The sequence below is a fragment of the Spea bombifrons genome, chromosome 3, assembly GCF_027358695.1.
Source record: "Spea bombifrons isolate aSpeBom1 chromosome 3, aSpeBom1.2.pri, whole genome shotgun sequence".
Classification (NCBI taxonomy): Eukaryota; Metazoa; Chordata; class Amphibia; order Anura; family Pelobatidae; genus Spea; species Spea bombifrons.
The window spans coordinates 62,068,505-62,086,402 of NC_071089.1; the positions used below are offsets into that span (position 1 = coordinate 62,068,505).

Consider the following 17,898-nt stretch of genomic DNA (forward strand, 5'->3'; position numbering starts at 1 on the left):
CCGTCATATATATGACACATATCCTTACAGGCTGCTACCATTTCAAACAGATAAACTATTTGCTTGTTAAAATGTAATGGCTTTAATACCTTCACAATTAAGATTGGCAGACTGAGATACTGATTATGTGAAAAAATGTTAGATACCTTTTGACCTCACTCTGAAAATAAGTGGCTTCTCTCCTCACTCAGAGCTTAGTTTATTCACAAAAGCCCTCCATTTTCTTGTACACCATAACATACTTTAAAATCCTTTTAAGGCCTAATTGTACTAACTCAACATTTGTTTAATGTCTACTATAAAGGCTAATTAATGTTAAAAATGAAAACACGTTAAAAATATGCTGCTCCCACCTTAGGGAGAATCGGAATTTTGTAAAATAATAATAATAATAACTAAATTTTGTAATGAACTAAACACTTGGGTTGTAAGAAAAGTTTCTTCTACTTATCTCATTATTCTAGCGCTGCATGGGGTGTTGACTCTTGTTACTAAATATTTTTACAAATATTTGGTACCTATGGGTTTATGTCGGAAGACAGTAAATACAAGTAGTGTGACATGAAATCTAATGATTATAATTCATATTAAATTTACATCAACATAAATATGTAATCTGTTATTACGATGGTTTAGAAGCAAAGGGTAAGGTGTACCATACAAAGCCCCATGTCATGAGTGTGGAATTGCAAGCAGAGGATTGTGACTGAACACGTTGTTTACCTGTATATGTAAAGAAATCTAAGTATTTCATACAACAAGGATTTGAGCAGATGCTTAAACGCCTGCCCTATGTCCCTGCTCTGGAGCATCTGAAGTTTTAGCTTGCTTGTGCTATTACAGAAAAATTTCCATGACCGTTACCATCTAGATCCTACCCACAATGGCGGTCCAGAACTGAACTGTGAGGCAAATTTCCTCTGCGCAAGGGAACTAATAACCCCAGATGTATATTTTGGCCTTCATGGGCATCATCAGTGGGGTCCAGCTGGTATTGCTCTAGGTGCAAGGGAGCAAAGAAGTCCCCATCTAGACTCACATTTACACTTGTGGTGCACCCCAGGAATCCTTAAAAGGTGAAATTACATACATATATGGGGTAAGAACAACTCAACCGAAACCAGACAACAGGCTTAAGATCTGGCCATACATTCTATCCCCGCTTGTGAGTGTCTCAAGTTTTACTTACTACTATACAGAGGGGGAAAAAATTCCAATGGCATATCACAAGGTCAGTTTGGAAACAAAAGGCAAGGCAGATTTCCCTGCGTGAGAGAACAAGACATATGTTTCAGCCTTCATGGGCCTCATCTTTAGGGTCCAGTTTGTATCCCTCTAGGCACTAATCAGCAAAGAGGTTCACGTCTAGACCCTTTAAACTTGACCCCAAGAGATCCCTCAAGGGTAGAAATACATACAAAAATGACTTGAGAACAAGTTAGCTAAAATTTGAGACTCTTTCTAATGTGGGCATAATATAGGGCAGGCTATTAAGCATATGTCTTTCTCGATTGGTTTCGAGCATTTTGTAATTGTTATTTCACCCTTTGAGGATCTTTTTGGGTTAACCCCAAATGTAAAACTGTGTTCAGACATGGACCTCTTTGCTCACTTGTGCCTACAGGTATACCGAGTGCACCCCACTGATGAGATCTATGAAGGCTTAAATACATATTTAGGGTTGTTGTCTGTCTTGTGCAGAGGAAACTTGCCTTGCGTCTTGGTTCTGGGCTGTATGCAGGGTGAGACTACGATATCAACAGACTTTTCTTCGATAATGGTACACGTGAACAGAAACTTGAGGTGCACCGGTGCAGAATGCGCCGTAGGGCAGGCTGTTTTCGCAGCTGTCTGTTCTCAGATGAGTTGATCTCAAACTGTTTTGTAAATTAAGTATCTCTAGATGTACTATAATCAGATGTGCTATTTTAACCACACAATGTTATTAAACACAAAATTAATGAGGGGTAATTCTCAACATTGTTTTATACATTGCTGGATATAACAATGAGTTTACGTCTACATTCTTAACATACATTTCAAATGATTTAGCTTTTAAACTCAAATACAAATTATCACAGGACTGATTTGATCAATTTATAAGAGTGTTTTCATTTTTAATCATTAATGTTCCTTGAAATATTTTAATTTAATGTTCCTTTAGTAAATGTCTGGTCTATTTGGCCTATTTATTTAATTGCTTACTTTCTAAACTGAAGTTTCTGTACGTAATTCTGTCCTGTAATTGTAGTTTTCTTCTTCTTTACTGTGTAACAATGAATGTGTGTGGTGTTTGTTTTTGCTGTCACAACTGTTTGACCTTTCCTGTTGTGTTGTATGTGTCCAATGCTTTAGATGTGGTGCATGTTAGCCAGTAAAGCAAACCCATGCCATTGGTGGTGATGCTATTATAAGAGTTTAGTAATATAACATGTGCTGTGGAATATAACTGCTATATAAATCAATAAATACAATAATAATGTGTCTAGAACATATAACTGCATTATAGGCACAGTGGGGTATAGTCCCTGAACCAGGATTCTTTAACTGTTAATGCACTAAATACCAGGCATATAGTTTAGCAAACACAGTATCATACGTGTTTCACTAAATCCTGTGCCACATATATATATATATATATATATATATATATAAAGTCCAAAAATAGTTACCGGCACTTCAGGGACTTTCCAAATAACCACACAAACAACTTCTGTTTTCAAGTCAACGTTTCAGTCTTGTTTATTACTTGTTTATTGGACTTTATATATATATATATATATATATATATATATATATATATATATATATATAAAAGATTTTGCAAGGGCTTCCTAATACTTTTTCAGTGAATAGAAGTATAGTTTATTGTATAGTTACAGCTAATGCACACTTCTATGTGTATCTGGCAGGGGATTTGGATATATATTCCATTGGACCATTATATAATGTATGCAGTGCATTAGATATACAGATTATAAACCAAATTGTAATATATAAAAAATATACATATTTATAAATCCTATTATCTAAGTAAGGTTATAACTTGAGATGTAGTTTGCCACGTTTCATCATATAAATGGAAACTGCAAATTTGATGGCTGATCAAAGAACCCGTCTAGTCTGCCCATTGCTTGCGTTTTCTGTTATATTATAAGGAGCATTAGAGATGTAGTTCAAGTGTGCTTTGGCAGACATGTTTTTTTTTTATTACAGAAAAAAATACCACAATATTTCAGAATACACCAACCAATGGCATGGGCTTTATTTATTTGGCCTTAAATCATGTTACCTGCTAATATAGATTTAAAATGAGTTTCCCTGCTCGCAGGTACATGGAACGGAAACACCAAGGTGGCGATAAAGACCCTGAAGCCAGGAACCATGTCTCCAGAGTCCTTCTTGGAGGAAGCTCAGATTATGAAGAAACTGAAACATGACAAACTTGTGCAACTCTATGCCGTGGTGTCAGAGGAGCCCATCTACATTGTCACAGAATATATGAGCAAAGGTCAGGGCGCACCACGCCATTCATTTTTCATTTCAAATGCCCTTTTAACAAACACATGCCTCTGGAAACACTTAATTGTCATGAAACACAAAAGCTAGCAGTGATAGAAAAATGTCTTTGTTGTGTTCGATTTATGTGATTAAATAGGATGGCGTAGAACATACACTGTCCAAATGCCCACTGTTCCTGCTGCTGCAAACTCATTTTTTTTCAAAAGAAAACAATCTAAATACGTAATGACATCATAGTCCAAAACAGACGGTATACTTTTTTTTTTTTTTTGTAGAAAAAATTAGCCTGCTTAGAATGTATGGGTAATGGGTATGCAAGGAACCTGTCTCTGTGAATTCTGAAGCATACCTACTATTTCACCATACATTTTCCTTGGGGTATATAAAATCTGTATTCCTATCAGTGTGCATTTTGTTTAATATAATCTTGATATGATGAGATATGGTGGTGTCCTGTGGGAAGCAACACACTTTCATACTGTTGGTACTGACCTCCAACAACCATGGACCTGAAGCTCCACCAGACCCTATGTACATTAGGTCCTGCTTGTTCCCCTCGAGCATGTGTTTTTAGCAGTGGATTACATTTTTGTTTTCTTCATTTTAAATAGGTTTCAATGTAATGACACCGGGACAATGAGCTTGTAGCATAGTTTTTTTTTAGCTGAATTCTATTATGTGTTGTTTGCGGCTTTTCTTTAATATGCTTTATAACAGTATATAGAACCCTTTAGATCCATAAATAGTAAACCAGACACTTTATCTGTGTGGGATATTATGGTAGAAACCATTAGGGAGCAATGGTAAGGCGGTAAATAATCACTTTGATATGATTTTAAAAGGGAAGGTGAAGTCCATAAATAATAATAGTAATAATAATGATAATAAAGTGTTATTCTGTTGCAGGAAGTTTGCTGGATTTTCTGAAAGATGGGGAAGGAAGAGCGTTGAAGTTGCCTAATTTAGTAGATATGGCTGCACAGGTAGAGTTACATACAAAATATTTGCTACTTCTCTGAGTTTTGATTATTTGTTCTAAGAAAGTTGCTTTCTGTGTACAGGTGGCTGCAGGCATGGCATACATTGAACGAATGAACTACATACACAGAGATTTACGGTCAGCAAACATTTTGGTTGGCAATGGTCTAATTTGCAAAATTGCTGATTTTGGACTTGCAAGGTTGATTGAAGACAATGAGTACACAGCAAGGCAAGGTAAGGTCATCATCACAATTTAATTTTCATATATATGTAATATGAAATGGATAATGTGTCTTTTTATATTGTTCTTTACATTGACATTTGTCATGTGGCATAATACTAGCTTGTCCACCACTGCCAATCTTTTGAGAATGTCTTTGCAAGTCCAAGCAAAAAAAATAACCCTTCCATAGGTGATCTGAAAAAATACAAATTACCTAACTACTGTGAAACTGGAATTCTGAAATCTCAAAGACTCTTAAACTCCAGGAGGAACTGCAGCCTGTTTTCAGAATGAAACTGTGATTAACCCCTTAAGGACAATGGGCGGTCCCTAAACCCATTGAAAACAATGCATTTTGAGCCCGTACATGTACAGGCTTTGTCATTAAGGGGTTAAATGCATAGCATATCAGCGGTTCGTAAACAGTTTTCCTCCTGTTGTCTTGCCGCTTTTTGATAACACGGAAGAAGTAATCTCTTGAATTGTCTCTCTGATTAAGTGCCAGGATACAGAAATGTGCAGCTGCAGGCAGTTAAGCGATTATGCTGCTAGACTCTGTCTTTGTGTCTCATCTTGTATGTCAGTTCCAGCACATTCTGACATTCAGATAAAGAATTGAAAAAGTGAAGGTGCTTGTCAACTTTACAGAACCAGAGAATATGTGAAAGGCCCTGACCGGTTAGCTTAGAAATCTATGTATCTACTTGTTGGATGGTAAAGCTCGATTATACAAAATAACTGGTGCTCTGAGGACTTTAATCCAAAATAGTTGCCATTCCTTTTGGACAACCCTTGCAGCCTTTATCAAGACGTATTTCCAGTCCAGGGCCGGACTGGCCCACCGGGATACCGGGAAATTTCCCGGTGGGCCGGAAGGTCCGTGGGCTGGGCGGCCGGCAGACTTACCTTGAAGACAGCCGCTGAGCTGCCCCCAGGCTGCCCGAAATCTAATCAAAGCGGCCGCTGGGTGCAATGGCCGTCTAGCGATGGGAGCAGTGTGAGGGGTGAAAGCTCCGCCCCCTCGCACTGACCTTTCACCCCTCACGCTGCTCCCATCACTATGCGGCCATCAGATTGCTGGGAATGTAATCTGAACGGCCGATGCGTGCTGATGCCGCTGGCCGGCGCTGCTTTAATACTTTTTTTTTACTTTATATGGCAAGCCGATCCAGCTTACCATATAAATAAAAAAAAAATGTTAAAGTAGCTCCGGCCGGCGGCATCAGCACGCACCGGCCGTTTAGATTACATTCCCAGCAGTCTGATGGCTGCATAGTGATGGGAGCAGCGTGAGGTGGAAGCTCCGCCCCCTCGCACTGCTGCAGCACCGGATGTCAGGTCAGTGGCATCCTGTCAGCATAGAGGAGAACGGTGTGCAGCTGCCAAGAAGTCAAGAGAAGTAGAAGGTGAGTAAAATAATGTATTTTTTGTACTGTATAATGTTTTTTGTATTTGTTAAAAACAAAAAAAATCGGCATGTGTGTGTATGTAAGTGTGTCCCCCTATATGCCACTCTGCCTCCAGAAATGCCTTATATCCCCCTATATGCCACTCTGTCCCATGATATGCCTTTTAACCCCCTATATGCCAGAGTTGCATATAGGGGTATAAGGCATTTCTGGATGCAGAGTGACACATAGGGGGTCAAAAGGCATATCTGGAGGCAGAGTGGCATAAAGGGGGTTAAAAGGTACATCATGGGGCAGAGGAACATATAGGAGGGTATAAAGCATATCGGGGAGGCAGAGTGGCATATAGGGGGCATAAGGCTTTTCTGGAGGCAGAGTGCCCCATGATATGCCTTTTAACCCCCTTCATGCCACTCTGCCTCCAGAAATGCCTTATACCCCCTATATGCCACTCTGTCCTATGATATGCCTTTTAACCCCCTAAATGGCAGAGTGGCATATAGGGGGTTAGAAGGCATATCATGGGACAGAGTGGCATATATTATTTTTTATTTAATATGGCAAGCTGGATCGGCTTGCCATATAAAGTAAACAAAAATGTCCCATGATATGCCTTTTAACCTCCTATATGGCAGAGTGGCATATAGGGGGTTAGAAGGCATATCATGGGACAGAGTGGCATATAGGAGGGTTGAGGCATATCAGGGAGGCAGAGTGGCATATAGAGGGGTATAAGGCTTTTCTGGAGGCAGGGTGCCCCATGATATGCCTTTTCACCCCCTTTATGCCACTCTGCCTCCAGAAATGCCTTATACCCCCTATATGCCACTCTGTCTGATGATATGCCTTTTAACCCCCTATATGCCAGCGTGGCATATAGGGGTAAAAGGCATTTCTGGATGCAGAGTGACATAGAGGGGGTCAATGGCATATCTTGAGGCAGAGTGGCATAAAGGGAGTTAAAAGGGATGTCATGGGGCAGAGGGGCATATAGGAGGGTATAAAGCATATTGGGGAGGCAGAGTGGCATATAGGGGGCATAAGGCTTTTCTGAAGGCAGAGTGCCCCATGATATGCCTTTTAACCCCCTTTATGCCACTCTGCCTCCAGAAATGCCTTATACCCCCCTATATGCCACTCTGTCCCATGATATGCCTTTTAACCCCCTATATGGCAGAGTGGCATATAGGGGGTTAGAAGGCATATCATGGGACAGAGTTGCATATAGGGGTATAAGGCATTTCTGGATGCAGAGTGACATATAGGGGGTCAAAAGACATATCTGGAGGTGGAGTGGCAAAAAGGGGGTTAAAAGGCATATCACGGGGCAGAGGGGCATATAGGAGGGTTGAGGCATATCAGGGAGGCAGAGTGGCATATGGGGGGTATAAGGCATTTCTGGAGGCAGAGTGACATAGGGAGTAAAAGGCATTTCTGGAGGCACAGTGGCATATAGGGGATTAAAAGGCATATCATGGAACAGAGTGGCATATAGGAGGGTATAAAGCATATCAGGGAGGCAGAGTGGCATATAGGGGGGCATAAGGCTTTTCTGGAGGCAGAGTGCCCCATGATATGCCTTTTAACCCCGTTCATGCCACTCTGCCTCCAGGAATGCCTTATACCCACTATATGCCACTCTGTCCCATGATATGCCTTTTAACCCCCTATATGGCATATAGGGTGGTATATAGGGGGTATAAGGCATTTCTGGAGGCAGAGTGGCATATAGGGGGTTAGAAGGCATATCAGGGGGGCAGAGTGGCAAGCCTGGGGGCAGAGGTGCATAACTCGGGGGTAGGTGGTCAAATGAAAGGAAATAAAAACCAAACATGTCTCAATCATAGCTTTTATTAAATATGGAAAAAATAGTCTACATGAATTAATAAAGAAATAAAAGTTTCTTACCAGAATATCGTGAAGAATAATGTGATCAGTGTTAAAATGGAACTCTTTCATCTAAAAATGTTGGCAGCAGTAAATGTTTTGATCCCATTATGTGTAATGTATTTCATTTATTAGGGCTTTTTAACACTTTTGCTTTCTGGCATTTTAATACAAATAATGAGATAAAAAGAATGGCACATAGTGTGACTCGGGTGTGTATAAGGGGTGCGTGTGGGTATAAGAGCTTCACCGTGAGATATACTATATGGGGCTGGTCTCCAAATTTTTCCAGGGCTGCTTTTCAGTCCCAGTCCGGCCCTGTTCCAGTCCACAATGAGATGACATTTAGGACTCGTGAGAATTGTGACACGTGAGACTTGATTTCAGGGTGATATAATGTATGAAACTTATTATTTGCATTTGCAATGTGTTTCAGTCCACATATACACACAAAATATCAATATGGAGTTAATCTCTACTCCTTTTTGTATGTGTTTCCACCCCCCTTTATGGCATACTAAAATCCTTAAATCCCTTACCCTAATCCCATGTATGGTGGAATTTAGTGGGATACTTCACACTTTTCGTGTTAGCATGAGGATGGAGAGGCGACTCCACTGCATGATTTGTAATGACCGGGCTTGTATCTCCATTACTACCAGGGCATGTGTGGGTGGATTACGTCTCCTCATGAGCTCGGAAGAAACAAATCTGCAGAAAATCTTTTACCTTTAGGTGAATTAAAGTTTTATTGAAAATTTTTGAAAACATGGATAAACATAATACATCAAGACAATAGGGGGAAAGACATATTAATGAGGGTGGGGTAATGGGGCAGACAAAAAGTCGAGATCTTAAGAGCAGCGGCAATATTCTATCACAGCATGTTTACACAAGTCTGAGTAGCGCTCGGTTGAGAAGCAATGCGGAGTGAGGGCAAGGTCAGTCAGACCGCGTTGGCAAGGTGCCGCGTGCCTCCGTGAGAGACCCACATGAAAACGATAACAGGAACAGACCGACACGAACAAGAATGAGGGAGGAAGGGGGAGGGGAAGGGAGACGGGGGGGAAGGAACGGCAAGGGGATAAGGAACAGTAAACACGGGAGGGAAGAAGTGCAATAGCAAGAAGTATGGCAGAGGGGAGGGAAAAACACCCAAACGCCCAGTGGGCGATCACTCCCGAAGCAGGGAGGCCAAAACGGGAGAAGATTGGAAGGACAACCAGCTAGCCCACACCGCAGTATACGACTCCATCCTGTCCGAAGCCAGATGTACCATCTCCTCCAAGCCCCGAATCTCCTCCACACGAGTGACCCATTGGCGCAACGAGGGAACCTCAGAACGTTTCCAATAAAGGGGGATGAGGCTGCGAGCCGCATTGAGAAGGTGGCGAAGGACAGAACGCTTCATCAGCCCCAAGGAGCGCTCCGAGTGAAGAAGGAGGCCCAGTCCCGGAGAAGGCCGAAGCGGCTCACCCGTCACCTCCTCCAGACAGCGAAATATCCCAGTCCAGTAGGGCTGAAGTCGAGAGCAGCTCCACCAGATGTGCAGGTAAGTGCCCCTCTCCACCCCACACCTCCAACAAAGCGGATCACTCCCCGGCATAACCCTACTGATAGCAACCGGAGTCCTATACCAACGAGACATCAGTTTATAAGCGGTTTCTTGGTACCGCGACGCAATAGAACATTTGTGCGCCAAGACGCAAATCTTCTCCCACTCCTGAGCTGTAAGCACCGCACCAAGCTCAGCCTCCCACTTCCCCATAAACGCCGGAGGAACCAAAGAGTCCACTTCCAGAAGAAGGCGGTAAATTGCAGAGATCCCACCTCTAAGGAGGCGATCCCGGCCAGCAAGCTGTTCGAACGGGGTGAGGGGCCGAGTAACATGATGTTTGCCTGGGAGAGACCGTACATATCTCGCCATCTGGGCGTAGCGAAAGCGTTGTACCAGGGTGCCCTGAATGGTAGGACTAACATGGTCAAAAGCCACAGGGGCATCACCATCCCAGACGGTCGAAACTGTGGCGTCACGGGGCAGTCCCAACGTTGGAAGATAACCGACCTCCATACCCGGGGCAAAGTCCGGGTTGCCAGCAAGTGGAGTAAGCGGCGACGGAAAGGAGGAGAGAGCGCCGCTAACACACCGCCTCCGCCACACCCCCCAGGTCGCCTGCACAAAGGGGTTCAGACTGAGGGAGGACTGAAGCGCCTCGGGGCGGAGCCCCAAGCTGCCCTCGAGGGGTATACGCGTATCAGACTGTTCCATTGCCACCCAAAGCTTGGAGGCCGGACGGAATCTCCACTCAAGGAAACGCAATAAATGGGCAGCACGATAGTAGCCAATGAAGTCGGGCAGAGAAAGACCCCCTCTATCTTTCGGGCGCGTTAGCAGCATGTAACTGAGCCTAGGACGACTGCCCCTCCAAACATATCGCGTCACTAGCGCACGTAAGTCCAAGAAAAAAGACTTTGGGACGACAATCGGCAGGGTCTGAAAAAGATACAGGACTCTCGGGAGGACATTCATTTTGATCACACTGACCCGCCCGTGCCAAGAGAAATGAGGGAAGTTCCATCGAGCAAGATCGGCGCGTAACTGTTGGAGAAGTCGGGGAAAGTTTACCCTGTAGATTGACGCAAGATCCCTGGGAAGTTGCACCCCTAGATACTTAAGATGGTCCGGACACCACCTGTAGGGAAATGAAGCGCATACAGCGCGGGATTCAGCCGCCGACAGAGACACGTCCAGAACCTCCGATTTATCGGTATTAATCTTAAAATGGGAGAGGGATCCATAGGTCCGCAGTGCAGCGTGGATGTGGGGAAGGGAAACGACAGGCTGGGAGATCGTGAATAACAAATCATCCGCGTAGGCAGAGACCTTGTACTCGCGGCCAGAACAGATCAGACCGCGGATGCTAGGATTGTTCCTGATTGCCTCCAAAAAAGGTTCAAGAGAGACAGCGAAGAGAAGCGGAGACAGGGGGCAGCCCTGCCGCGTCCCATTGTGGATGGGGAAAGAGGCCGTGAGGGCCCCATTCAGTCGTAGACACGCCGAAGGGGATGAGTACAGCGCCATTATCCAGTGGAGCCAGGCCTGCCCGAATCCCATGGCGCGTAGGGTCTGGAACATAAAGTCCCAAGCGACCCTATCGAACGCCTTCTCCGCGTCAGTAGACAAGAGGAGAATTTTCTGTCCGGTCGAGCGAGCCAGGTGAATCGTGTTAAGAGCTCGATAGGTCCCATCTCGTCCCTCCCTCCCCGTCATGAAGCCCGACTGGTCAGGATGGATCAGAGAGCCCAGCACCCCCTGCAGCCTAGTGGCCAGCACTTTTGCGAAGATTTTCAAGTCGCAGTTCAAAAGGGAAATGGGCCTATAACTTTGGCAGAGCAGCGGATCTTTACCCTCCTTCGGCAAGACAGTGATTGTGGCCATCAGAGAATGGGGGTGCAGGAGCTCCCCCAGCCGCAACGCGTTAAGGAGCTTCGTGAAAGGAACCCCCAACTGCCCCCAAAACGTGCGGTAGTAGCGGAGGGGGAGGCCATCCGGACCCGGAGCCTTCCCGGCCGCCATCGACTTCACCGCCGCCCACACCTCCTCCTCCCCAATCTCCCCCTCCAATGCCGCGGACTGGTCCGCAGTTAATTTACGGCGCACGTGTTCCTCCAAGTAAGCGCGTATGAGAGGCATCCGACTTGCACCCTCCGTATCGACGGGAAGGTTGTACAGTGAACGATAGTATCGACAGAAGGAGTCGGCGATGTCAGAGGGTAAGCAGGACGTAAGGCCCTCGGGCGTTTTAATCCTACTAATGAACAACGACTGTTGTTTGGCACGCATGGCCCGGGCCAGTAGCCGCCCACTCTTATTACCGTGCTCATAAAAAAGGGAACGGGTACGGAGGAACGTCCGCTGAATATCCTGGTTAAGCAGCGATGTTAAACGACGTCGCAGGTCGTTCAATTCCAGGTAGGTGTGTTCATCACAAGAGCGCTTGTGAAGCGTCTCCAGGACGGCTATCCTCTGAGTGAGGTCCGCGATCTCACGGGTTCGAAGTTTCTTGCGGGCTGAAGCCTTACCAATAAATAGGCCCCTAACGGTGCATTTGTGAGCTTCCCACACCGTGGGCAAAGCCACCTCCGAGTCAACATGATCCCGGAAATACAACGCTAATTGATCGGATACCTCCTGAACAAAGGCAGCTTCAGAAAGTAGGGAATCATTCAGACGCCAAGAGGTGACAGTGGGCCGATAAAGGCAAGCCCGGAGACGCAGAGTCACTGGGGAGTGATCCGAAATTGTAGACACCGCAATAGAGCATTGCTCAGCAAGGCCCAAGTGATAGTATTCCATAAGGATAAGGTCTATCCTAGAATAAGTGCGATGCGGGGCAGAATAGCAGGTGTAGTCCCGCTCCCCTGAGTGGAACGCCCGCCAACAATCAACCAGGCAATCTTTTACCTTTATCCTATTTTTGTAGCATTTAAAAATCTGTCCCTTTCAGCAAGCTCAGTATTCTCTGGTTAAGCAGTCAGGTGACATCACAAAGCTTCATAATGGTATCATGATTTTGTAATGTTGAGGAAAGAATGTGAGATATGATACACTATTGGATATGAGGAACTAATGCCTATACCTCCATTTTAGACCAGAATATTAAGAATAAACATCAGCTAGACTACAGGGCTTAAGTTTAGCATGCTAGACTAGATATATCACCATGCCACCAAGGCTAGCACTGTCACATCTCATCTCTTCCCCTTCAACATTATTACTTCATCACATGATGTCACTATGAAGTGATGCTATTAGTCTGCTTTTCATTTTCACATTTAATGCTGGACATTGTCTTCATATCAAGTACGTATGTGGTATAGTATGTTGTTCAACCAGAAAAATGTAATAGTCAATTTTCTAGCAAACCCATAGGTAGAAAGTTAAGAAAATAGTTTCCCTGTTATCTCTGTGCCCTCTACTACTTTGCACCACAGTGTGGTCACCCACAGGCCTACCTGCAGCACCACAGAATTCCATTTCTAACTAAACTTTTATAAGTGATTAAGAGGTTTCAACATACCTTATTTTGCTAATGAATATTTTTTTATGTATTACTTCCTGTGAGGACTTTAGGCGTGTGGAGTCCAAAATGCTAGGAGGCCTGTGGCACAGAAGGACAGTCGAACAGTAGGACAGGGCTGGCAGCAAGGTTCATGAACGACAGGACAAGCAGGGTCACTAATACAGAAGTTCAATCAGAACAATAGCAAGAACACGCTTTAGTACAATATATCGAGCAAATAGTAAGGGGCAGGTTGCATTTAATAGGGGATGTCCTAATTAAAGGGGATCACATGATCATGTGGAAGCATCCCCTTTAAGAGGCTTGCACGCACATTGTGGAACACTTCTACAACAGAGATAGTGGCTGCAGCTGTCAACTGGACAAGGTGGCCCTCATGCACGCCATCGGTAGATCACTATTGACTTGCGCAAGGCACGGAGAATGCCAACTGCACACCCCCTCACTGCAGGAATTCCAGATTTGCCAAAGGCAATGCAAATGTTCTTTGCATGCTCCTGACACTTCTTTATTGACTGGCAGCAAATTACTGAAAGTTGGCAATCCTTGGCTGTCATCGTGGGCCGGTGATAATTAAGCAGTAAATAATCATGGTTACTTTCTAACAATAAATACATTGCTCATGGAATTTATGTTTGATGTTTAGTGTGTTTTATGCCAAGTAATAGAATGTTTAATTGGTATTTTTCTTATGAAATTGGATATTAGTAATTGCAGGGTTAAATGTTCCAGCTCACACCTCATTGCAGCATGTGAACATTAAATGTGTCTTTGTATTTGCCACGTAGGACCCCACCGTCTGCCACTGACAGATGGTGTTTGTTACTTTCCTGTGCATTGTAAGATTAGCTTTTGTATCAGTGCAGCGATAGACAGTTTGTCTTTCAGCTCTAGGATTAGTTCTAGATTTTAATATTTAAAGATGTTGTTGCGAGAAATTGAATGAAAAAGGAATGACTTACACAAAAAACATGTTTGTGTATATGTCCATAGATAACGATGTGACACCTATATATAAACTATATAGAAAAGCTGCTAGTTCTTTCAGGGTACACCATATAAACCTACATTCATTCCTCCTCTCAATAATGCATACAACGTATATATTATGGTGAAAACACTTAAAAATATTAGATTAAAACTCATTGTATTCTCAATGCACAGCAGCCATCATTCCAAGAATTCATTAAAGCTTCTGTCACCTATGCATCATAACCATTTGAATTTGGATGTTCTGTTACTTTAAAAACACCCGTCTAAAACAAGTCCGGAAAACACATAAATTTAGGGGTTTATTCACAAACAGTCAAGTGCAATCCGTTTTCAAGTACAAATGAGCATGTTGTCAAATGCCTACACAGTTGTACATTGTAAAATAAACTAAGGAGTTCCAAGACTCCTAGTCTCTTCTCATGTGCTGTGGGATCGGGGCTTATTACATCTAAGGGGACACAGGCATCCCATGGCTAAGGCGTATCAGCGGCCTCTGTTAATATTAATACCACCCCGCACATGGGTGAGGAGAGGACATGCCAGTTTCCCCTGGTTAACTGTTCATTGGGATTTCCCCCAGTATTTATTTTAATTATTTTTCTATGTTTTACTTAGGGGTAATTGTTGGGTAACTGTTAATCTACGCGCGAGTTAATGCTGTGTAAATAGTCAATCAGGTCCATAAGACTGCTTGATGGGTACTAATAGCCATGACATGTGTTTGCACATACTGTCAAGATAATGATAGCATGAAAGTACGTATTACCTGAAACATGACGGAAGTCATAAAATAAAATAACACTGCACCACTTAGAACATACCTGTAGAACTAATATTTATGTTTGTTTTGTCCATAGGTGCAAAGTTCCCCATAAAATGGACAGCCCCAGAAGCAGCACTGTATGGAAGGTTTACAATAAAATCTGATGTATGGTCCTTTGGTATTTTACTGACAGAGCTAGTGACAAAGGGAAGAGTTCCCTATCCAGGTAAGTGTGGAAATTCTCTCACCTTGAGCTAGTAACAGCAATAACAAAAGGTCTACTGATACGTGCCGTATTTGTGTGTTACACATTCCCCTGTTCCATGTCTCTGCTTGCTCTATTATAATGATTAGTGCATTATGTTCTTTATTTAACAAATAGACCTCAGTACTACTAGCGCAGTGAAAACAGGAGGTATGTTTTACATTTTCTAGCAGTGGTGTATAGAGAGCTTGGACCGACTAGGCATGTCTTGGTGGTGGTTGTCATTTGGGGTAGCCTGGGCACTGCAATATTAAAATTGAGTGTGGTCTTCGCTATTGCCTTTCCACCCCATGTATGGGGGGGGCAGTGTCCCTTTGTTTCCCCTAGAGGGACTAATTAGAGGAAAGTAAATGGAGGTAAAACATTTTTATAATATCACTATTATTAATATTGTAATTATTAGTTATATTATAATTATTTTACCACTATAATACTACATAGAAGGCCCTCTAAAAGCCCAGTTTATGACATTTTTTTTCTTATGATCTATACATTTGCTTGCAATTCTGTGCAACATTTTGTAACCTAGCCCTGCTGTAGACAAGCCTAATACTGACTTGTACATTCACAAGATTTGAATTTCTCTGTAAAACTAACTTTCAATAACAAGTTATTTTTCCTTTCTAGGTATGAATAACCGTGAGGTATTGGAGCAAGTGGAGCGTGGGTATAGAATGCCGTGTCCACAGGACTGTCCCAATTCACTGCATGAGCTCATGCTTAACTGCTGGAAAAAGGACCCAGAAGAGCGTCCTACTTTTGAGTATCTACAGAGTTTCCTGGAAGACTACTTTACTGCCACTGAACCCCAGTACCAACCCGGGGACAACCTGTAAAGTCCTGCCTGCGTATCCACCACTTTGGGTTCAATCCTTAGAATTCACTTCCACGTTAAGGACTGCTGTTTCTTCCAGTGCAAACTGCACACAGATGTGAAATTAAACACTTCCAGGAAAAAAATCTTTCTTGACCACTTACTATAATTATTTGAAGGTCCTCTTTTCAGAGAAAATAAAATAAAAAGAGGTGGAAACAAACAACTTTACTTTACTCAAGCAAAGACTTTGATAACGCATTATATTGTTGTTATGTAAACTGCAGAACCTCTATTCACTGTAAATATTAACTTTGTGCCAATTCCCCAAATTAGAGCTTTCCATTTGTTTAGCTTTTGTTTTTATTACATACAAAACCCCTGTGATTTAACCCATCTTTTATTGACCATACACAAGTATCCGTTTAGAAAGCTGCCCTCTAGCTACCATTTTATTTATAATATAAATGCATTTTTTTGTTCTGCTTTCTGTACATGTGCCTATAAATAAGTGAAATTGTACATACAAAAAAACATCCAGTACATATTGTACATACATCCGTGCTTACACATAGGCGCCGATTTTTTAATTACAACCTGTGCCCTTCCTTACTTGTAAGAAGTGACGAAATCAAACAATTCTCAAACAAAACAAGAAAACATTGCAAATCTGAGAATTATGCTTATACTAATTTTTTCTTATCCATGTTTTTTGCACTTTTTATTTAAGACTGACAAACAGAATTATAATTCCAAAAATGCTAAATCATTTGAAATCATTCTCTGTGAAAAGACATACTGAATTTTGAGAGAATTTTGGATTATTACCACATACTTAAAAAAAAAGGAACAATGGTCTCAAACTGAAAACTGTGAAAATGTGGAAAATATTTTGTGTGGTAATTGTTGGGCCAAGAAAGACATTTCTTATTCATAAATTTCTTGCACTTTTTCATTTCCCTAGATTTAAAATATACTAGAATGTAAACCCAGTGTGCTGTGGTAGCCATTTTGTTTAATAAGCTTCACACAAAATGGCACCTGAAAATGGTTAACAGTACCACAGAATCTAACATGCCTCTCTGTTAAAAGCTATATTTTATAAAAAAAAACAAAGAAAATTGGAAAGAGTATCAGTATCTTCAATCAATGTTTGCTGTATCTTTGATATTAACAGCCAAACTGACTTTAGCATTTATTAATGGGAATACATAATGGGGGGAAATGATGTTTTGTTCCTGTAGATACATATGCTAATAGTTGGGGTTTTTTAGTGTTTGTTTATTTCTACTTTCCCGGTTAGTTTAAATACCCTGGTATGTTATCTCAGTAAATCACTCACTATTAAGAGTAACCAGTTACTTTTTTTCTATGTATCATTTACTGATGTAAAATGAGTCTCTTTAATGTTATGTACTGATACTGAAACTTACTTCTAATCATGTTTAGAAGTTCTCCAGTGGAATAACTATGCACTATGCATTTCATGGGGAGTGCACAAAGAAAGTGTCTCTTTGTACCATACTGTGTTTAACAAAAAGGTCCTTTACGTTTGCTTTTTGTTTTGTTCCCAATCATGTTATCAAATTTAAGATCTTGACTAATTTCCTGTTATAATTTCTTTGCAAATTTTCATGGAAAACTCTTTAACTTTATTAATTTAGTAATTAAATCTGAGCATTTTACATCTTTATTTTGATTTTTTTGTTATTGTTATTAACTTGCGATTTTTAAAAAAATGTGTGGCTCTCTTGGAAGTTTTTGTTATCAAGTCTGTTAAGGAGAAGTATCAGTTATGAAAGCTGGTCTCCTAAAGGCAATTCACCTATTTTCCATAATATTAGCTTATGTATCACTTCTTCTGATAAGCCATCTGACACAGAGCCAGTGTTGCTGGGTTAAAAAATAAGACATTATTACGGCTTTGTGAGTTGCATAGACTTGACAGTAGAGCCTA

The 17,898-nt window shown here is 42.1% G+C and overlaps 1 protein-coding gene across 1 annotated transcript in view; it reads left to right on the forward strand.

Moving 5' to 3' along the window:
- Window positions 1-17,635, forward strand: part of FYN (FYN proto-oncogene, Src family tyrosine kinase) — an 88,431-nt gene extending 70,796 nt beyond the window's left edge. The window contains exons 9-13 of the mRNA XM_053460051.1: window positions 3,332-3,511; window positions 4,429-4,505; window positions 4,584-4,737; window positions 14,957-15,088; window positions 15,755-17,635. Coding sequence (XP_053316026.1) covers window positions 3,332-3,511; window positions 4,429-4,505; window positions 4,584-4,737; window positions 14,957-15,088; window positions 15,755-15,963 — 752 coding nt within the window. The 3' untranslated portion in view covers window positions 15,964-17,635. The remainder of the gene's footprint in view (window positions 1-3,331; window positions 3,512-4,428; window positions 4,506-4,583; window positions 4,738-14,956; window positions 15,089-15,754) is intronic.
- The last annotated feature ends 263 nt before the right edge of the window (window positions 17,636-17,898 follow it).